This window comes from Cetorhinus maximus, chromosome 18, assembly GCF_964194155.1.
Source record: "Cetorhinus maximus chromosome 18, sCetMax3.hap1.1, whole genome shotgun sequence".
NCBI lineage: Eukaryota > Metazoa > Chordata > Chondrichthyes > Lamniformes > Cetorhinidae > Cetorhinus > Cetorhinus maximus.
The window spans coordinates 89,606,532-89,628,978 of NC_135896.1; the positions used below are offsets into that span (position 1 = coordinate 89,606,532).

General features: G+C 44.6%; 1 protein-coding gene across 3 annotated transcripts in view; it reads right to left on the reverse strand.

The window, feature by feature from the left end:
- Positions 1 to 22,447, reverse strand: part of slc8a3 (solute carrier family 8 member 3) — a 514,840-nt gene that overhangs the window by 124,455 nt on the left and 367,938 nt on the right. For all 3 annotated transcript variants that reach the window (XM_078563165.1, XM_078563167.1, XM_078563166.1), the window contains one exon: positions 22,423 to 22,440. In XM_078563165.1, the coding sequence (XP_078419291.1) occupies positions 22,423 to 22,440 (18 nt within the window). The remainder of the gene's footprint in view (positions 1 to 22,422; positions 22,441 to 22,447) is intronic.

Genomic DNA, 22,447 nt, shown 5'->3' on the forward strand with positions numbered 1-22,447 from the left:
TGTCATCCCTTTCCCTCACGGCAGCCAGCCAAATTCATAGGGTGCCGAGTGGGAAAACCAGCACCATCAGGTTGCCGTCGTGGAGCCTTGGGGGCAGCCTGCCGGGTTACAGGACAGACTAGAGATCAGGGATTCAGGGGTGCGCTGGTTGAACGTGCACATTGCAGGGGCTAGAGAGAGTTCATGTTTGGCAGAAGGGAGGCTGGAGGCTTCCTTGAGGGTCCGAGGGGAGGAGCAATCCTGCTGCTCCTGATCCACATGGAGTGCTACATAGAGCACTTACCTTCTTGAGCTGACAGCTCTAGCTTTCCTTTTGCTGCCAGATTTCCCTGGTGGGGTGGGGGCGGGGTGGGTTCCTCCACATGATGCCCAAAACTGGAGTCCCCCTCAGCCTGAAAGAAGGCTCAATATCTCCTGCCACTGGTCAAATACCAGCGGCGGAAGGAGGAGTCCCTTAAGTAGCCATTAATTGCACACTTAAGGGTCTCATATGGCCCAGAATGGGCGGGCCACCTGATACTGCCCCCGCTGCTGGTAAAATAAAAGTGGAAGTGGGCAGGTGGTGGGCATGGCACCCGATTTTACAGCCCACCATGCCTGCCAGCCAACTCCCGAGAAGGCCAATAACTCAGTTTCTCTCCCCATGAGTGTTACCTGACCTGCTGAGTATCTCCAGCACTTTTTTGTTTTTTATTTCAGACTTCCACCATCTGTAGTATATTGCATTTGTTTCACATAGCTACTGCAAGAAGATACATGAGGTTCAGCTGAGCTGAGTTGCCCTTATATCTTTTGTTCACTACCTTCATTTGACAACCACCTAAGACTGTGCACCTTGCAGTTTTACTGAAGAATTTCAACAAGGCCAGCAGTTGATGAATGCCAATGGGCCATCACTGTAACAAACGCTAAAAATGTTACTGGTTACTATGCACCAGTATTCCAGGAGCAGTTTACAAAAAATTCTTGCACAGGAAATGTCTGGAGCAAATAAGCACGTTGGTTGGCTCTACAATATTTACTGGTCCATTAGGCCTGTCACACTCTCACTAATTCGCTGATGAATGCTCACACTGTCTGTGAGAGCAACCAAGATGCAAACATGCATCATCGATCTGCCAGCTCCAAACGTATTGTGGCGCTGGCCCACTGCTGATTAGGGTGCAGGACCCCAGGAAGCAACTTTCTAAAGTACTGACCATATTTTACCATTAGTATCTTTTGATGAAATGGCCTATAGCTGACACATTCCAATTGACCTGTACTAGTTTTGTGCAAGGCTGAAATATGAGCACCATGGAACACTTGCTCCTCAGTCACAATAAGAATGACTGCGGTTTGCGACTTCTTAAGTGAAGAAGAACAGATGAAAATATGCTTATGGCACTAGGTAGATTGATGCTGGCAATAGCTTGAGTTGTTTTAATTTGTTTAAGCTAATGAACCACGAGTAGCATTCTCCTTTTATTCCTATGTCATTATGGGGTTTTAATGTAACCTGAAGATATTTGATTTTGTAAGCTTTTGATACTTGAAAGAGTCAGCACCAATCGGGATTGTATATTTGTGGTTTCAGGCAGTTAATCTCCATCTTCATGCTGCATTTCTCCCTTCATGCTGCATTTCTCCAGGATTTCCATTCATTCCTTAAATCAGACAGGATCAATGATTTTCTATTTAAGATACACTTTTGCACTCTCGCAATTTGATTTCAGTACCAAGTTCATGTGCCTCATAAAAACTGAGCTGCATTGAGCCAAGGTCAAGGACTAATTTCACTGGACTAGTAATCTAGAGGCCCAGGCTAATGCTCTGGGGACATGGGTTCAAATCCCACCACTGTAGCTGGTGGAATTTAAATTCAATTAATAAATCTGGAATATAAAAGCTAGTTTCAGTAATGCTGACTATGAAACTATCATCGATAGTTGTAAAAACCCATCTGGTTCATTAATGTTCCTTAGGGAAGGAAATCTGCTGTCCTTACCCAGTCTGGTCTACATGTGATTCCAAACCCACAGCAATGTGGTTGACTCTTAACCGCTCTCTGAAATGGCCCTAGCAAGACATTCAGTTCAAGGGGGAATTAGGGATGGGCTGCAAATGCTGGCCTTGCCAGCGATGCCCACATCCCGTGAAAGAATAATTTTTAAAAAAAATCTTGTCAGACAGCAATTAAAGAAGGACCCCAAAGCCTCCTTGTAAATAGAAAGGCATTAATACAGTACAGTCCTAATTAGTTAAAGAAAAAATATGTAGTTATAATAATAACTGTTTTGCTTTCATCAATAAGGCAAAGCAGTCTTAATAAATATTTAATAGTAAATAAAGATTTAAATAAATAATGATCCTGAGCTAGGAGGGTTTCCGAAATATTAGATTCCCTCATACATTAACATATAGGGCCCCATCCATATTTGATGTTCTCATAGCCAATTAACCATGTTATTTGGAGTAACCGATCATTATTTGAGAGTTTAGCTTGGTCAGCACCTTGGGTGTTTAATGGGACTATTAATAGCTTTCATTTTTAAAAATTTATCTTTCCATCACTGAGCCTAGCTTTATATCCCAGATATATTAATGGAATTTAAATTCCACCAGTTGCCCATAACGGTGGGATTTGAACCTGTACCCCCCAGAGTACTAACCTGGGCCTTGGATTCTTAGCCCAGTGACACTGCTACAACAACACCATCTTCCCATGTTACCTGAAGCCATTCTACTAATGTCAAACAGCTCAGTTGAATTTGTCAATATAAGACTGTTGTAACCTAATCAACTTTATCAATAAGAAGGCTTTATCAATAATTATGCGTCCACTTTTCTGACAAGTTATCAAGCGTGTAGTGGGAACAAAGGTACTCATTCAGTCACACACAATAAAAGGTAACATGGAACAATTAAGATAGATCTTAGCCGGTTGCTCAGTTTACTTTCAACAAGATGGTAATGGGATTAAGTGTAGATCTCATCCATGCACATTGTTCCCAACCACTGCCAATAACTCATGATCTGGTCTCAGAAAACACAAAGGCAAAAATGTATACTGAAACAGTCTTACCAAGTCAAGTGCTTCATTGGAAAGGAGCCTCTTTACATCTGAACTCCAGAAATGCTTTGATTTCTTCCAAGGGTAATAAGTGGCACTAATGTTTGAAGGAATACCAAGAAGAAAAAGAAACAGAGCCTAGACATATGATATGGAGTGGCAGATATCATTCCTCTCAGATGATGCTTCATTCAGTCAAATGCTGGCCGGTCACACCTCAGCGGACAGTTCCACTTAAAGTTTGGGTTAGAATAAAAATACCTCAGATTTAAGAGTTTTGAAATGGTCTGGCACTGAGCATAACAAATGCAAACTGAATTTCTTACAAAACAAATGGATTAATCTTCCATTAACAAGGTCAGAGCTCAAGATGTGGAGGAAGGTAACGATAGATACATCTGTCCAAAGCAACAGTGTAGGGCAGTTGCTATTTTTTTCATACCCTCTTCATCTTTCCTCTGCCTCTGTTCTGTCAAACAGCTTGTCGCAATTTCCTCCATTTAACTAGGAAATCTAACGTCTTGGGTTTCTTCACTTTCAACCTTCGCATCAAACCTTTAGTCACTGATTCCATCCCCTTGAGTGGACGCTTTCTCATATTGAACCAGACTTTGGCACCCTATTTGATCCTGACTGGAGCTTCAGACACTTATATCCTATGCATCTCAAGGTCCGTCTATTTCCACTTCCACTATATGATCCATCTCCACCCCTACCCCAGCCGACTGACTGCTGAAACCCTCATTCGTGCCTCTGTCATTTCCAGACTCGACTGCTTCAATGGTAAAAACAAAAAGCTAAAAGCTACTGCAGATGCTGGAAATCCAAAACAAAAACAGAATTACCTGGAAAAACTCAGCAGGTCTGGCAGCATCGGCCAGACCTGCTGAGTTTTTCCAGGTAATTCTGTTTTTGTTTTGGATTTCCAACATCCGCAGTAGCTTTTAGCTTTTTGTTTTTATCTCTGTGTTTAATTGACCCCTCTTCAAGAAATGCCCTCTTTGAAGAAGTACGGTTCTAACTGATTTCTTCTCCGCCGATGCTGCCAGACCTGCTGAGTTTTTCCAGGTAATTCTGTTTTTGCTCCAATGGTTTGCCTGGCTGGTCTCCAATGCTCCCTCTAAATTCTCTGTGCTATGCATGGCTTGTTTTTTGCTTTGCGCAGTCCCTTTACGGTTGGTGCTTTCTCGCACAAGTGTGCACCTTACAGGGAACATTAACTGTGCATTGGTTCCCTGCATGGTAATTCTGGATTCTTGCAAGACTGCACACCCATGCAGCTTAGAGGGAAGACAGCTGGCATCCCATCCTTCTCCCCCCAAATAAATTTCAGCTCGTCCAACACCCATATCTCAGGTCACCTGTATAAAGTCCTGTTTACCCATCATTTCTATCCTTGCTAACCCACATTAGCCAAATCCCCTAACACCCCTCATTTAAAATTCACATATTCATGCATAAGTACCTTCGTGGCATTGCCTCTCCCTACCTCTGCACCCACCTCTACACCTACACCCCACCCCGGAGTTTTTTGTTGCTCCTGTACCCCTTAAGCTCATCATTGGCAGCCAAACCTACACAGCTTGCTCTGGAATTCCCTCCCTAAACCTCTTTGTCTCTCCACTTCCTTCAGTCCTTGAAGACTCTCCTTAAAACTTACTCCTAAGACCAAGCTTCTCATTCACCCTCCAGTTAGCTCCTTTCCTGCCTTGTTGTCCTGGTGTCTCATTATGTCTCTTACGCTCTTCGATGTTAAAGGTGCTATATAAATGTAAGTTGCAATGGCATTGCATTTGCTGACAAGGTGAGTGAAAGCTTTCTGAACGAGATGGCACAGTTATCCGAGAATGTGTGCCCACTGGTATGGTTTCATTTTTAAAGATTCACAACTTTCTAAGCAAAATGCTCAATGGGCTGGGTTTAATGCATGTGGCAAGGGTCTCGCCCGCCAGCTGGAGAGCCGGTGGGAACCCTGCATCGCCTCTTTTAGGGAAAGCCGGACAAATTAAGTGCCACTCAAGCGCTCGACTGAACAGCAGCAGGCCTTCCCCAGGATCAATGACCCCAGGGGAGATAGAGGACACGTCCCCTGAGAACTGCCAGCAGATCCATTCAGTGGCAACTCCACCAGGGAGATGGTGGCTACTCCCAATGCGGCACCCACCTGAGGCCTAGGATTTCCCAGGCCAGATGTGAGCGATGGCAGGAGGCGGGATTTGCGGGGTGGGGAGGAAGGGGGCTCAGCAGCAACGGGGGGGGGAGTGTGGCTGTAAGCGGGTCTCTGCCCCGGCTTCCCAATGCTGTGTCCCTCAGTCAGGCACTGAGTGCCTTTGCATGAGGGACCAGCCTCGGAGCCGGCAGGCAACCCTGCACGGGTTCGCTTGTTGTGCCCCCCTGCACACTTGAGCCCCCCGCCCACCACTGGTTAATACCAATGGCGGCGAAAGTGGGCATTAATTGCCCACTTAAGGGCTTCAGTTGGTGGTGGGGCAGGAAGGCCATCCAAGGGCCTTCCCATCACGGTCTTAATCAGGGTGGAGGTAGGAAGGCGGTGGGGTCTCCAACTGTCACCCTCCCACCTGAATAAGTGGTCCACCTCCACCAAACACGCCATGGAAAAGGGCATTAAATTCGGTCCAGTATATTTCAAGTCTGACTATTATCTAAATGAATTAGGATTTTCGTTGAGAAACTTACCTGAATAGTTAAGTCCCATAATGCCCAATGCAACCAAGTTTAAAAGCTGAGATAAATCAAGGAGTTAAATCAACTTACTTTGAGTAAGTCAAAGTAAAATCATTTGAGCAAATGTAAAAAGAAGACAGATACAGCTACGCAGCAAATAATGATATTGCAAATCTGAGGGTGAATTACTCTCAACTCAACTTTGTGACTGTAGGACTCAGTGACTTTTATGTGGCAGCTCTGTGATGGAATATCTTTAATCTCTATCTACATTCATTTGTTTTAATAGTTTCAAAAAATCCCATTAAACAATATTAAAATGCCTAGAAAAATCAATATTTAAAAGGTGAAATGTAATCCCAGGGATTCTGCTCAAGATGATCTTTTGTTTGATAAATCTATTCTGAAATCATAATTTGTAATGATACACTTAGTCACACGCCGCATCACACAAATTTATAATAATTTAATGGATCAATTGAGAGCTACGAACTAGGCAGAGGGCTGAAAGGGACTGCTCCTGGTATTATTACGGCATTTTATGTCACGTTCATCCACAAGTGCTTCCTGGATGTGGACACATGCACAAGGTAAATTTGTTTCTGTGTCAAATAATTTATTGCATGACTGAGTTTACCCCATTGCAACACCTTGTTAACAGCTGGGGGTTGTTAACATGCAAAAGAATGTGGAACATGGCAGTGCCAATATTGGAGCACTACAACCTTCAACACACAATGGTGTCTTCACATGGTCAATGTGAATTGAGGGTCAGTTGAGCTCTGTGGGCTGTGGAGGCACAGTCATCGAGTACGTTCAAGGCAGAGATCGATGGATTTCTAGATAGTAAAGACATCAAGGGATATGGAGATGGTGCAGGAAAATGGCATTGAGGTACAAGATCAGCCATGATCTAGATGAATGGTGGAGCAGGTTTGAAGGGTTGAATGATCCACTCCTGCTCCTATTTCCTATGTCAATCCAATGGATGAACAAGAGCACTGGCAGAGTGACAATGATGGAAGAACGAATCCTGTCATCCTAACACAGGATGGCAGATTCCTGCTCCATGGAGCCACTGCAGCTACCCCTTGGCACACCGCCCCCCACCAACTCCCCTCCAGCACTTCCAGGGTCGCATGTCAGCACTCCTAGCAACAGGTTGGAGGATAGATTGCTGGACTGCAGTGGAACGCTGCTATTCCCTTTGCAGACTGGTAATCACAGCTGTGCTGTCAGCAAGCTGAGCTTACATCAGAGCAGTTTGTGCTAGCACTGCAGCAGCAAGGCATTGGGTGGCTTCTGCTTGTGCTATAATGGAAGTTGAGACATCAGCCATCAGACACTGCATCGTGGCTTGGTCAGCAAGGGTGAAAATGGGGTTGATCACAGCTTCCATGTTGGAAGGGATGGGCTCCAAGGTCTGCGAAAAGCCCTGTGCCAAGTTGGTGATGGACTCCTCCATGTTCCTCGACAGTGATGCCAGCCCTCTAGCAGGCCTGATCATGCACCAAGCATTTCATTGTTCGTACCTGGCAGCGTTCTTCTGTAACATAGTCTGAAAATGCTAGAAAAACTCAGCAGGCCTGACCACATCTGTGGAGAGAGAAACAGAGTTAACGCTTCGAGTCCCGTATGACTCTTCTTCAGAACTCCAGAACGTTGGAACTATTTTAGTGTCCTTCTGTAGCCTGCGCCCCCATCAAAGTCCTCATCTGAGTCCTCACTAGTGGAACTTGTGTACGACCTTACCCTCCGGCAAGCTGGCACCTGTGCTAACCCTGCTCTGGCTGCAGTCTGCTCACGTCCAGTGTCTCAGCTTGTGTAGGTCCCATCTCTAGGCTGTCCTCTAAAGTATGCACAGCTGAGGGGGTGACTGTGAATGAGAGAGCGAGTGACAATATTTCATCACTGTCTTCCTGTTCTTCCACCTCTTGCTCTTGTGCTGCTGCCTGGTCAGATTACAGTCCTTGGGTATCTGAAAGGAGAAAGGCACAAGGGTATGTACGGCTGTGGGGAGGGCTGGAAAGCAAAAGGTACACGTTTACACACCTGTAGCTTGTAAATCAGAAGACAGCGTGGGATGGGAAGGAAGCGGAATGTGAAAAGGAGAGCTGTGTATGAACATACCCTCATTTTCAATATTTTCAGCGCCTTTGCTGGCCATAGCCTCAGTCATGGCCACCCCAAAGGTGACGATCACCTCTTCTGCATGGGTATGAGGACATGCAGCTGTGCCTGTCTCCCTGCTACCTTTGGTTCCGCAGCACATTATCCAGACGATAGAGTGAAGTGTGTCAGCGAGTGTGATAATGTGTTTGACTTTTGTAGCTGTCATGGTTTATTAGTTTGCAGTGTGTGCAAGCTGTGGGATGTGGGTGTGAGGCTTGTAGCGCAGTGTGAAGTATGTGAGGGTGAGGTTGATGATAGTTAGGCATGAGTTGTGATTGATAGGGATTGTTGGTAAGTTAGTAATGGGGGTGTGACACACTGAGCATGTGTGTGAGGCTAATGGTACAGTCAGTGGGTTTTGGTATTTGATGATGTAGTTACTGACCTCGATCACTCATGTGAGGTTATTAAACTTTTTGTGGCACTGCACCCAGGTCATTGACCGGTGCAGCTATCAGAAGCCACTGCTTTCTGAGAGTTTTTCTGGAGGGTCTCCTGGCCTTGTGTGGGTAGAGGACACCTTTCCTCTTCAACCAAGGCCTCCAGTACGATGTTGGACAATCATGCAGTTTGCTCTCTGTCATGTTGGCGCTATCATTCTGTGTTCTTCCAGTTCACACTCTCCTCTGCAACCAGTTCCTGCACCTGCTCCAGCCACAATGCACCTCCCCTTTTAAGAGAAGCAGCTGCCTTTAGTGAAGGTTGGCCCCTCATGATTTTACATCTCCTGTTTGGCTGTGCAGCCACACAGCAGCACACTACAGTCACTTAACTGAGCTGGCAGGGGGAAGCTTGCGCGCTGCCCGCATCGGAAGCAACGGGCACAGGGTTAATTGGGCAACCCAGACCCCCTCATCCATTTGAGCCCTATTGAATTTCACATCCAGGGAATCTCCATTGGAAAAAAAACAAGCAGCCAGCTGGAATTTCACCATACTGAATATTTATTAATCGAGGGCAGCCCAGGTATTGTGAATTTTAAGGTTTGATATATGTTTCCGTACCTGTGCGGGATCATCATGTGAAATAGCTGCCAGTTTCACAAGATGCCAGTTAGGAACCAGTACCCTGTCCTCTCCAAAGCCCAACAATCACTTAACTTGTGATAAATGGCATCTGCATGGACAGCAACTGAGTCATTTGTTCCAATGAGTATTTTAGCACTGATAGATACATTAGTCGGAAATAAATGATTATTTTTACTTCAAGCAAGCTTGAATGTATAATCTGTTGCCACTCTTCTGTCAATTCAGAACTTCATTCACGTGAGCACTTTTCTTGTCTAAGGATGCAGATGCAGTGTGGGTGTACTATTTGACTGTGTGTGTGGTAGGGGTGGAGGGCAGCTCACAGATCAGCCCAACTCAATTGTCATGGGCAGTTTCAACACCGTTCAAAACCTTGCCAATTCTTGGCACAAATTGGCAATAACTCAGCAGGCATGATAGGAGAAGGCTGGCGAACGCTTATTATGGGATATGGAACAGTCGCTGCTCGACTGTGACAAGTTAACTGTGTGTTCAGACCAGCCGATTTGTGTTTTTAGAGTCAGCAGGAGGCAGGTTTGCTGTTATTGTTGACTTTTTAATGGTGTCACGGCACCAGTGTACCACTTTGGATTTCTCCCCAGTACACAATAGGCTCCATCTTTCAGAGGCCGAGATGGCAGCTCAGAGCCTCTGTTGCTTGGTGAATATGGTCTGTCAGTCCTATATTGCATGTGCTGTTGCCTTGCCCCTCATCACCCTCTGGAGTAGCTTGACTTTCAGGTCAGGATCCTATGTCACCACACATAAACAAATTGCTTCATGCTCCAATGCATTTGATGTTCAATCTGGAAGTGACCCTGAGGTTGACCCTGCCAATGTGTATCATCTTGCACTTCTAATTGCCTGCTCTCACCAAAGAACTAAACGGCAGACTATTTTCTACTGGTAAGGAACACCGAATACTTGAAGGAAATGTATTTACTTTCTCACATTACAAACCACAAAGAAGGTGCCTCACTCTCAGAATTTATCCTTTTGCATGGAAGCCTCAATATGCAGACAGGCCACATACTAAATTGGCTTTGTTTATGCTTTATGCAGGCTGCCAAAGAATTTTTTTTAATCATTACAATATGTGATTGTAGGCAATATGGAAGGGGCAGACTGTATTTTAAAACCACTATTCAACTGGTTACACTGTGTAATACAAGGAGAGCGACATTCTGTCTGAGAATTAATTGTTAATCTATCAACACCCTGGGGGTTACCATTGACCAGAAACTGAACTGGACCAGCCATATAAACACTGTGGCTGCAAGAACAGGTCAGAGGCTGGGAAATCTGTGGAAAGTAGCTCACTTCCTGACTCCCCAAAGCCCACAAGGCACAAGTCAGGAGTGTGATGGAATACTCTCCACTTGCCTGGATGAGTGCAGCTCCAACATCACACAAGAAGCTCGACACCATCCAGGACAAAGCAGACCGCTTGACTGGCATTCCATCCACCACCTTAAGCATTCACTCCCTCCACCACTGATGCACAGTCGCAGCACTGTGTGCCAACTACAGGGTACACTGCAACAACTCCCCAAGGCTCCTTCAGCAGCATCTTCCAAACCCGCAACCTCTACCGCCTGGAAGGGCAAGATGCATGGGAACACCAGCACTTGCAAGTACCCCTCCAAGCCACACGCCATCCTGACTTGGAAATATATCGCCGTTCACTGCCTTCACTGTTGCTGGGTCAAAATCATGGAACTCGTTTCCTAACAGCACTATCGGTTTACCTACACTACATGGACTGCAGTGGTTCAAGAAGGCAGCTCACCACCACCTTCTCAAGGGCAATTAGGGATGGGCAATAAATACTGGCCTAAGCCAGCGATGCCCACAGCCCTTGAACAAATTTTTAAAAATTAATAGCTGATTTTCCACACTTCATTTTCCTTTATTATATTTGTGCTCTGCTTTAAGTCATACATTGGGAGTAATCAGCACCGATCCCTGATTATTCTGCAGGTAAATGTTGCACTATAGATATACATTGAGTTGTGCATACCTGGGAACATTTAAGATTCAGTACCTGGCCAGCTGATCTCAGCCAAATTTGCTGATAGGGCACTACAATGATGTGCTTCCCCCTTCCCATCTAACTTGTACAAAGGCCACTCGATTGGCAATGCTGGGAGAGAGACAGATATGCTGACTTCTGGTAAAGATTGACACTCAACAGGAAAGGCATCATTTCTCAAAGGAAAAAAATTGGGGGATGAAATCAGACATGGTAAGATCCACATTTTGGGCCCTATGAGTGCCCTTAGGGTTCCAAAATGATGATCATTACGCACACACTCACTTCTGCCAGAAATGGATGGCATCTTGGTAAAGGGATTAGTGCGTGCGTGTGCATTTAACATCGCTAAAGTATACACAATAGATAGATTGTGATGTCAATCTGCGTGTAATGCTGACTTGACGCTAGAATTGCCATTTTAGATTTCTATACACCAGCCAATGCCATGTCTTAACCTGGCACAGCTGAACATGCATTAAACAGCTCTATTTAAAGTAAATATAAACTACTTACAGGTTGATTTCTTTCAGTTTTTGCTACAACTCAACATACTTTTGGTGCTTTACACAGGTATTTCATGTTTGGTCTGGTAGGTGCTGAAATACCTTTTGCTCACTTTAAGGCTTCAGCCCAAAGCAGCCTCTTAGGTGCACGAGGAGGCCTCCTTCCTGGAACACAGCATGGCTTGGAGAATGAGCAGAGGTCACACAGAACAGGACAAGCTGCTGGAAGATGGAGTAGGAGGGAGGAGAGAAAGGCTCTTAGCATGAGGCCGGGGTAAGACATGACACGCCAAATGGCCTCCTTCTGTGCTGTAACAATTTTATGATTCTGTGGGTGCTTAGGGAACAATACTCCTGCCTAAACCTCAGCGATGATCAATGTTTAATACTTCTGCATTCCACTAAAGAGTTCATCACTAAAATCTAACAACTGCTGTAGCCACAACTCCAAGCTCAAAGCAGGGTAAGGACCACCATGGCTGTGAAGGTGACTGTGGTGATGAGCTTTACGTGTCTGGATTCTTCTAGGCTTGTGTTGTAGATATTAGCAACATCACAATGTTGCGTAAGAGCACCGAGGCTTTCTATACAAAGAAAGGTAACTACATTTTATTCCCCCATACCAGAGAGAAGCAGGCAGAAGGGTGAGGGTTTGCAAAGATTGCAAGCTTCCCCATTTTGCTGGGTGTCATTGCTTTGCCTGGGCCTCCTGTCAAAGTACCTGAACAGAAAGGGACTCCAGGGCCTCAGCATGCAACTGACACATGACCATTGGCAGCGCATCATCCCAGTCAACACCGGTATCCTGGCCGCAGTCATTCTAAGACAGTCTGCTGTGCCCGCTGTACTTCAGCCACCATTTCAAATCGAAGAATGGCTCCTAGGCGACGAGGGGCTATCATCTGCTGACAAAATGCCTCATGAGCCTAGTTTGAAAAGTGCACACATGTGCAGCATGGATGAGATGAGAACCACGCTGCCACAAGCAATGTGATAGGGCAGACCATTGGCGCGCTGAAGTAATAATTCTGCTACCTGGAGGAGAACTGCAGTACTTGGCTGACAGAATTTCAAAATCTGAGGCTGTATGCTGCACAAGCTGGCCATCCTGAGTGCCTCTGCCACCAGCCCACCCCGTCTGGTAAAAAAGTGAAGGGGAGGAGTGTGAGGAGGAGGAGGAGGAGAAGGTTGTGAATGAGGAAGGGGGGAGCCTGATGCCCATATAGCCATTTTCTGCCCAGGCTGTACACAATGACCTAATTCAAGTGCAAGGTCAATATCCTCAGCCCCAATTCCAGATTCACCAACAATCTCACACCTCGTAAATTCCCTCTCTCACTGACCATCACGTCATCCACGGCGCAAAAATAAAAGCCAACACATAATTGCTCCCTCTTCAAGCAACATCCTTGTTTAAATGAGGGTCAGCTAATCATGGCTTATGCCATGACATCACCATGGGGCAAGCTGAGGAGGCAGGCCCTGAGCTGGTACCTCAGCTGTAGCAGAACTTGCGTGTGACCTCGCCCCCTGGCAAGCTGGCACCTGAGCTATCTGTGCCCCTTGCCCAGAATCTCATCACATGCAGACCCCCAACTCTATATGTTCCTCTAAATTACACACGCTGTCAGTATCTGAGCCAGCGGCTGTACGTGAAATCATGGGATGATGCTGTGCCTTCAGCGTTACTGTCTTCTTGGTTTCCCCCTACTGCCTTGGGGGTGGGGGGTGGGGAAAAGGTTGCAGTTCTTGGATATCATTTTTTTTTTATTTGTTCATGGGATGTGGGCATCTCTGTCTAGACCAGAATACATTGCCTATCCCTAATTGCCCCTTGAGAAGGTGGTGGTGAGCTGCCTTCTTGAACTGCTGCAGTCCCTGCGGTGTACGTACACCCATAGTGCTGTTAGGGAGGAAGTTCCAGGATTTTGATCCAACGACAGCGAAGGCTCTGAAAGCAAAAAAAAACACACAAGTGTAGGGTTGTGGGGAGGGCAACAGGAAAAGTAAGAAGTGTATGATTATACCATCTGCAGCTTGTAAGCCAGAAGAGATTGTGGGATAAGGGGGAAATGGAATAGATGAAAGGAGAATTAGGTATGAAGAGACTGTCCTCTTCAGTCGATTCAGCCTTGTCACTGGCCACCACTTCAGCAATGGTCTTTTCAATAACACCGAGCACCGGAGGTGGCTAGAGGTGGGCCTCACTCCCTTCGGTTCACTCTTGCTGCCTCCAGATGTGTGCCACCTGACCCTGCAAGAGAGAGGGAAAGGGATGTCATGCAGTATGTTTGGGTGCTATGACTGTAATGATTGATTAGAGGGCAATGTGTGAAAAGTGTGAGGTAAGGGTTTGAAGCTTGCAGCAGTGCTACTAAATGTGTGAGGGGAAGGTCAAGTGTATGAGTATCAGGTATAAGTGCTGATTTTTAGAGGTTGTTGGTAGGTCAGTGATTGGGGTGTGTTGATTTGAACAGTGGCTGAGGCTAGTGGTGCAGTTGGTGAGTGATGGCATTTGAAGATGCATTCACTGACCTTGACCACTCTTGTAAGGTTATTGAACTTCCTGCAGCACTGCATCCAGGTCCTTGTGGATAAACTCCTGGCATTGAAGTCCAAGGCTCTCTGTTCCTACTGCCTTCTCATCGCCCTGAGGACCTCCTGCCACCCCTGCAGATACAAAACATCTCTCCTCCCTTCCACCTCCTCCACCTTATCCTCCAATGGAGCATCAGAAACACTTGGTGCGCGCGCTGCTGCAAGGTCAGCCATCAAACACAGCATCTCCAGCAGCCACGATATGCTTTCCCTTTAAGTGGCACAGGTAGCTTTAAGTCATGTGGGCCCACAGGCGTGCAGCCAAGAAACAGTGCAGTTAGCACTGGCTACATGCAGAGATCATGATAATGAACAGGCAACACAAAGATGGCGTGCTGTTTGCATTACATTTAACGGGCACGGGATAGCCACTAATCACTATTCTCGCGCCTGCTTTTGGGTGCTGCCCAATTTAACTAGCTTTTGGTATGACTTTCTGATTGAAATGCCATCCTTTACAGCTTCTCAGCTTGTTTCACTCTCTCTTTTCTTCTCTCTCTCTTATCAGGAATGTGTAGCTTGTGTGATAGGTGTGATGGCAGGGTACCCCCATCTATCCAACTTTGAAGCAGATGGCCCCATTTTCTTGATGTTAACCAGCTGTACCTGCACAATTAGACTCATTAGCTCAATTTGATCATGTATCTCGATGTAATGCAGGAAGCAATGGCCTGAAAATAGCACTGGGTCACTTGCAACCCCATTGAGCTGGATGGACAGCCTAGGCTTGTATCCACTGGAGACTTGATTGAAACATATAAAATCCTGAGTGGTCTTGACAGGGTGGATGTGGAAAAGATGTTTACTTTTGTTGGAGAATCTAGAACTAGGAGTCACTGTTTAAAAATAAGGGGTTGCCCATTTAACACAGAGATGAGAAAAAGACATTTCTCTCAGGAGGTTGTGAATCTTTGGTTGTGAGTCTTCCTCAAAGGCAATGGAAGCAGAGTCTTTGAATATTTCTAAGGCAGAGGTAGATAGATTCTTGATAAGCAAGGGGGTGAAAGGTTATCGGGGGTAGGTGGGAATGTGCAGTTGAGGTTAAAATCAAGTCAGTCATGATCTGACCGAATGGTGGAGCAGGCTCGAGGGGCTGAGTGGCCTACTCCTGCTCCTAATTTATGCGTGTGTGTGTGGGGCCAATGAGAGGCCTAAACAGCAGTGTTTAAAGGGACCAAGTAACCACTGAAAAAAAACAAAGATATGTTCAACTTTTGTGAGGCCTGATCGAACAGGAGGAACTGACCACACAAAAAATACTCCGGCCATCTGATCAGGACCCCTCCCCTCCCCCCACCAACTACCCTGGCATTGTCTCCCCTCCTACAATCCAATGTTAGTTCCACTTGGTTGCCTCTTCCCATAATCTCCAACTGGTCAGCTGGCTCCGAGGGCCAGTTTGGCATCAATAGCTCACAAAGGAGAACAGGCCTCAAATAATGGCTGAGTGACACACACATAAAATAAAAAAATTGACCCCTCTATGATTTCAACAACCCCCACCACCCCCACCCAGGTACCACCCCCCCTTCCCCTCCCCCTCCCCCTCCCCCTTGGATTTCCATTTAGTTTTGCACTGGGCAAATGATCCAACTGCAATGGCTGTGATATCATGCTGCCTGTATACACTGTGATATAAGGTGTATGAAACAGCAGTTGCCAATTAATTCAATTGCCTTGATAAACGGTATACAAAGTGGCTCTATCCCATCCAATGAGTGTGACAGCAATGATGAGACATTTTAAGGGATTCTACAAATCATAAGGCTTTAGGAAGAATGTGAAGACATTGGAGAGAGTGTCGAAAAAATTCACGAGAATGGTTTCAGGGATGAGGAACTTCAGTTATGAGGATAGATTGGAGAAGTTGTAACTGTTTCCTTGGAGAACAGAAGGCTGAGAGGAGATTTGATAGAGATATTGAAAATCATGAGGGGTCTGAACAGAGCAGATAGGGAGAAACTGTTCCCACTCGTAAAAGGTTCGAGGACGAGAGGGCACAGATTTAAAGTAATTGGCAAAAGAAGTAAAAGCAACTCAAGGAAGTGTGCATGCAGCGAGTGGATAGGGTCTGGAATGCGCTGCCTGAGTGCGGTGGAGACAGGTTCAATTGAAGCATTCGAAAGGGAATTAGACTGTTATCTGAAAAGGAAAAATGTGCAAATTTACAGGGAGAAGGTGGAGAAATGGCACTCGGCAAAATGCTCATTTGACGAGCTGCTGGAGACACGATGGGTTGAATGGCCTCCTTCTGTGCTGTACCAATTCTGTGGTTCTGTGATTTGATGTAATGATGAAACAGAGCACAACATAGTGGCTTGTGTGCTGTGCCTTGTGGTTTCTGCTGCAACGATTTAAATCGCTTACTTGTTCAGTTCCTCAACAAAAATCGGAATGCCAATAGAGCCCAGTAACAAGAAGGAAAGCCTTTCCCTCGACAAGAAACACAGGAGACAAACGGCTTCCTTATGAAGCAGATGATGATGGTGTAATAGAGAGAAAGTGTTCCCAGTGCCGAAAGGATCGATAAACAGAACACATCGATTTAAGGTACTTAGGGAGGCATGAGGAAAAAGATTTTTATGCAGTGCACAGTTAGGATCTAGAATGCATTGCTCGACAGTGCGGTGGAGGCAGGTTCAACTGGGAATTGGATCAATACCTGAAGAGAAGAAAGCTTCAGGGCTATCGGGAAAGGGTTGGGAGCGGGACAAGCTGAACAGCTCCTGTAGAGAGCGGCCATGGGCACGTCAGATGAATGGGGTCCTTCTGTGCTGCAACCATGCATATTTTTCTATGATGATGCACTGTCTATATAACACACATTTCTGGTGGATGGCCAGTTATGCTTTGTAGATTAATGCTCTTGGGGAAAGTTTACAGTGTATATTAGGTCCTTCCCTATCTCTGTATTCTCCAGCCCTAATTCTCCGGGTATTCCATGACGTTTCAATTCTGGCCTATTTTGCATGCCGGACTTCCTTCTCCTGACATTTGCAATCATGCCTTCAGCAGACTAGACCCTAAGCTCTGGAATTCCCTCCCTAAATTTCTCTGCCTCTCACGCCCGCTCTCACTCGCTCTCTGTCCTCCTTCAAGAAGTTCCTTAAAATCTACATCTTTGATCAAACTTTTAAGCAACGTTCTAATGTCTCCTCCTTTGTCATGGTATCAATGGTCTGATTAAGTTCCTGTGAAGTACCTTGGGAAATTTTAGTAAATTAAAGGCACTACATAGACGCAAGTTGTTGTTGTTGTGGGTCCAAATAGCATCATTAATTAATGTTATCCCGAACACAAAATTATACCCTTGAAGGTTCTTTAAGTTAAGATTAATTGTTTTTGTGTGATTGCATATCATGGAACCATACTTGCATATCATCAGCACACTTCAATACCAGCAGGTTTGATTATGATAACAAAATGTCCTTCTAAAGTTTTGCAAGTGTCTGGAGCTGTGCGTTTTGCATGAATAATGAAAATTTACAGACAAGGTCACACTGACAGACAGCACTCCACTCTAACTATTACACAGGGAAAGCAATGAGGAATTTGTAACATTAGATCATGCAGGTTGTAGGGTATTATGCTCTTATACATCACAGAATCCTTTGTGGATGACAACTGTTTATTAAAACTCACAGCAAAACAGAAATCAACTGAAAGTTTAACCAGTTAGAAATATTTAATTGGATCAGGAATTGTGCACAGGAAGTGCTGTGATAATCTGGTAGATGGGACTTGATATGTGCTTTCATAGAGGGAGTTGCGGATACCTAGGATTGTTAAAGTGTGTATGTATGTATAATGCATTCTTATTTAAATGTAAAGTTAGGTTAATTTTCTTTTAAGGTTTTTCCCTTGTACCATGCATCTATGGGAAGCAGTAGGATCAGCTCCTCCCACCACCTGCCCGCACCCACCACACACCCCAAGACCACCCCCTACCCCGGCCTCTAATCTGGGCTGTTCTAGTGGATTCCCGCATCCAGATAACATTTGAAGAAATCAATTGTTGACTCTCTGGGCAAAACTATGATGCATGGTGCCTTGAGATAGTGACAGGGATAAGATGAGAGTGCCCTGTCAGCACACTTAGATACAAACTCTGCCAAAAGCAGTGCTCAGTACACCACCGGAGATGACCAGGAAAGTCCTGGCCAACATTTAGCACAGGGATTAAAGCGAGAGGGCAGGCCACTAAATTCATCTGTTTCTTCTGGCTTAGTACTAGACCAAGTGAGCAGTAACATCTTTTAGAATAGGAAAGGCAGCAGCCTTGAAGACAAGGGGGAAACAAGAGCACAGGAGTCATCTTGGTGGTAATGAGGATGGTAATTGTGTTGGAAAAGGCTGTGTATGGAGTTTTTAGAAAATATATGAAAGATAGCTCGAGTGGGACTAGATGTGCTTCATTAAGATATCTATGACTGGAGATTTTGATGCATCAATATTCCCTCTTATAAACCTCCAATGTTCTAAGTAGCAACAGCCTAACAGCTCCTGTGCTTTATTGCTTTGTGATGCTTATAATAGGAGAAATATAAGCACAAAATCATTTTGACCCATTGTGCCTGTAGTACAGTGCTAGCCCTGGCACCAAAGCCATTTAATCTCGCTTTCTCATTCTTTCTCTGTACTATTTCGTAATGTTCTTCTTCAAGTACTTAACTAGCTCCTTCTTAAACATTGTAATTACATTGTAATAGCCACTGGGGGTAACATATTCAAAATTCTAATCATCAAAGTATCATTCAGCACAGAAGGAGGCCATTCAGCCCACTGTGCCTGTGCTGGCTCTCTGAAAATGCAACAAATTAGTCCCACCCCTTTACTCTTGCCCCATAGACCTACGATTGCTTTTCCTCATTATGTATGCATCCACTTACCTTTTGAAAGATACAATTGAATCTGCTTCCACCACCCTTTCAGTCCATTTCAGAGCATAACAACATGATGAATAATATGGCCACTGGATATTTTGCCAATCACCTTAAATCTGTGTTCTCTGGTATTCAATCCTTCTGTTAGTGGAAACAGCTTCTCTCCACAATTCCATTAAAATTCCTCATAATTTTGAGCTGCTTTATTAACTCTCCTTAAGCTCTTATGCTCCAAGGAGAACTATCCCAGGTACTCTCGTCTAATTTAAATAACTGAATTTCTCCATCCCCTGGTACCATTCTGGTAGATCTCCTCTGCACCCTTCCCAAGACCTTGACTTGTTTTCTAAAGTGTGGTGCCCAGGACTTTTTTTATTCTTTCATGTGATGTGGGCATCACTGGCAAGGCCATCATTTATTGTCATCCCCAACTGCCCGTGAGAAGGTGGTGGTGAGCCACCATCTTGAACAGCTGCAGTCCATCTGGTAGCAGTTTGGTACAACTTGCCAGACCATCTTAGAGGGCATTTAAGAGTCAACCACATTGCAGTGGGTCTGGAGTCACATGTAGGCCAGACCAGGTAAGGACAGCAGATTTCTTTCCCTAAAGGACATTAGTGAACCAGATGGGTTTTTACAACAATCAACGACAGCTTCATAGCAACCATTACTGAGACTAGCTTTTAAATTCAGGTTTATTAGTTAATTTAATTTAAATTCCACCAGCTGGTATGTTGGGATTTGAACCCATGTCCCCAAAGCATTAGCTTGGGCCTCAGAATAACTAGCCCAGTGACATTACCACTGAACCACCAACCCCCAGCTAAGGACAAGGTCTGACCAGTGATATATGAAGGTTTATCATAACATTCTTTTTGCCTCTATCAATAAACTCAAGAATTCTTTATGTTTTATTAACAGCCTTATTGACACCCTATCACCTTCAAAGTTTTCTTTATTTGAAACCCCAGGTCTCTCTGATTCACCATTAAAACGTTGTCATTTAGTTTATATTGCCTCTCCTCATTCCTCCTTCCAAAATGCACCACTTCACAATTCAATCCATTGAATAAAAATATTTATTTCGAATCCACCTTTCAGTTTATAGTACTGATCTCAAATCCTCGGTTAGAAAGGCATCCCGATTGAGGAAAAGTAGTGTGGGAAATTATTATACCTGGGTTCCAATCTAGTCTATCTCCAGTTTGAACTAGCATAATGTGAGACAGCTGTTCTTGCTCTTGTTTAGAGGAGTGCATGTACCTCATCTTCACCAACCCTTCCTCTGCTGCAGCCTGGCTGAGGGGTCATGAAGCTTATCGCACACGCGCTGCTAGATGGCTTAAGCGGCAGGCCTTACTAGATCTCCCCAAAGTCACGGAGATGTGAGGCAAGACAACTAAATCTATTCTATCGGATCGGCTGATTGCAAGAGTGCCTTTGGCTTTCAGAATGCATTTCAATATAGTTCACACAGAATAATTCAACAAAGAAGAATGCTGCTTTCAACTCAGCCTCTTTCCAAATGTGTATTTCATGCAGGGATGATGTCACTCTGGGTTATGTAATGCATAGCACCAAAACAAGTACAGAGGAGGAGACCAAATGTACTAGCATTAGAATCCATTGACTACATCATTCATTTAGTTATGAATTACACAATGAACAAGCCACAATTCACAGTCTGACTTATTCCAAACTGTGATCTTCGAGGAAAAGTTCAGCATTATAAATCAGAATGAAATGAGATGACGATCAGTGAGGAGGAAGCACAACAGGAGTAAAGAATCTAGGAATGTAAATGAAGATCTCAAGGTGGATTTAAAACCTTTTGGGTTGAAACTTTGTGTTGCAGCATTAAACAAACATGAAATTTTGTTGTCTGCTATTTTAAGGCAGCAAGTAAACCATTTAAAATAAACTGATTTGTTACTAATAGCACAATTTCCAACCCAGTGTATACTCATGAATCACCTTATGAGATTAGTCATGAGAATATAGGGCTATCCCTAAATAAATTACAATCTTGGCATTTTAGGTTATACCGTCATCAGAAACATTTTGTTTAATGTACGTATATTACAGTCACATCTATGCCTGTGGGAATACTGCACTGTATCAGGCAATGGAAATGGTTTCAAGAGTCATAAGATAATAATTTCACTAGATAATAATTATACAATTAGTTATCTGGAGGGAGAAGGGATTGACTATCATGGTGACAAATAATGGGAATGGGCTTGTTCAAGGGCAAAAAAAGAGATTCTTATTGGACCTGATGGTTATTCCAGCTCCTAAAGATTAGAATATATTTTTCAACTGGCCTTCTATGGTCTATCCTTTATTTTGTTCTCAGCTTCTGACCTATAGAAGCCTGGCTTGTGGAAGCTGATCACAGAATACCACTGGCAGCTGCTGTTAAGTCCATTGCCTAGGCCAGGGGCTGACAACCTTAACAACAAGAGGCATTCTTTAGATTTAGTCAAAAACGCAATATCTTCAGAGTCGCAATGGTGTTACTCCAATGTCAATACTAATGAAAACCAAGACACAGACAGGAGACAGGCATATTTATATTGGCATAAGTTAGACGACGGTTGCAAAAAGCAGGAAAAAAAAGTAACTTTTACTTTAATGCGATTTCTGCTGTTGGGTTTCTTCGGACAAGTTGAAAAACATGTTCAATTGACCAAGGCCGGGAGCTGCACATGAGTCCTTAACGAGCCGGATACGACTCCGGAACCTTAACGAGCCGGATACGACTCCGGAACCTTAACAAGCCGGATACGACTCCGGAACCTTAACGAGCCGGATACGACTCCGGAACCTTAACGAGCCGGATACGACTCCGGAACCTTAATGAGCCGGATACAACTCCAGAACCATGTGTTGCAGACCTCCAACCTCGGCCTTGTCACCATCTCAGTTTAAGAAGGAAGAAAAATGTCAGTGTATGACAGAAGGCTGGACTGTCTTACTCTCCGCTGAATCAGAATGAGCATGGCAGCAGCAAATAGCGCACTGCTCTCTTCTCTAAAGGAGGTAGATCCTGATGAACATCACTGGACGCTTTCCAAATCTATTATCATTAATTTCTTTCTTCTAATCTTGTGAGTGTTACCAAGAAATGGGAGGGTACATTTTTCAAGCTTACGTGCCAATGGTGGAACCCCTTGCATGACAAACACAATCAGAAAATTCGCGGCAGTGTGATTTTCCAATCCAACTGCACGCCATCTTTCACTGGCAGCATGAGATCTCAGAAGGTCCCTCCTGTATTCTCAAGGTCATGCTCATGATAATTCCCATGTGAAAGCCACTTCTAAAGAATACAAACTCTAGTCTTGTAAAACTAAAGTCACTTTGCTGCCATAACTTGCATCTCCAAAACAGATCTTCATGTACATTCATGCAGAATGGGTTAAAAAGGAATGACATTAGAAAAACCAAGGAAAAATCTGCTTACCCTGTGCCAACAAGAGCGCTGTGGA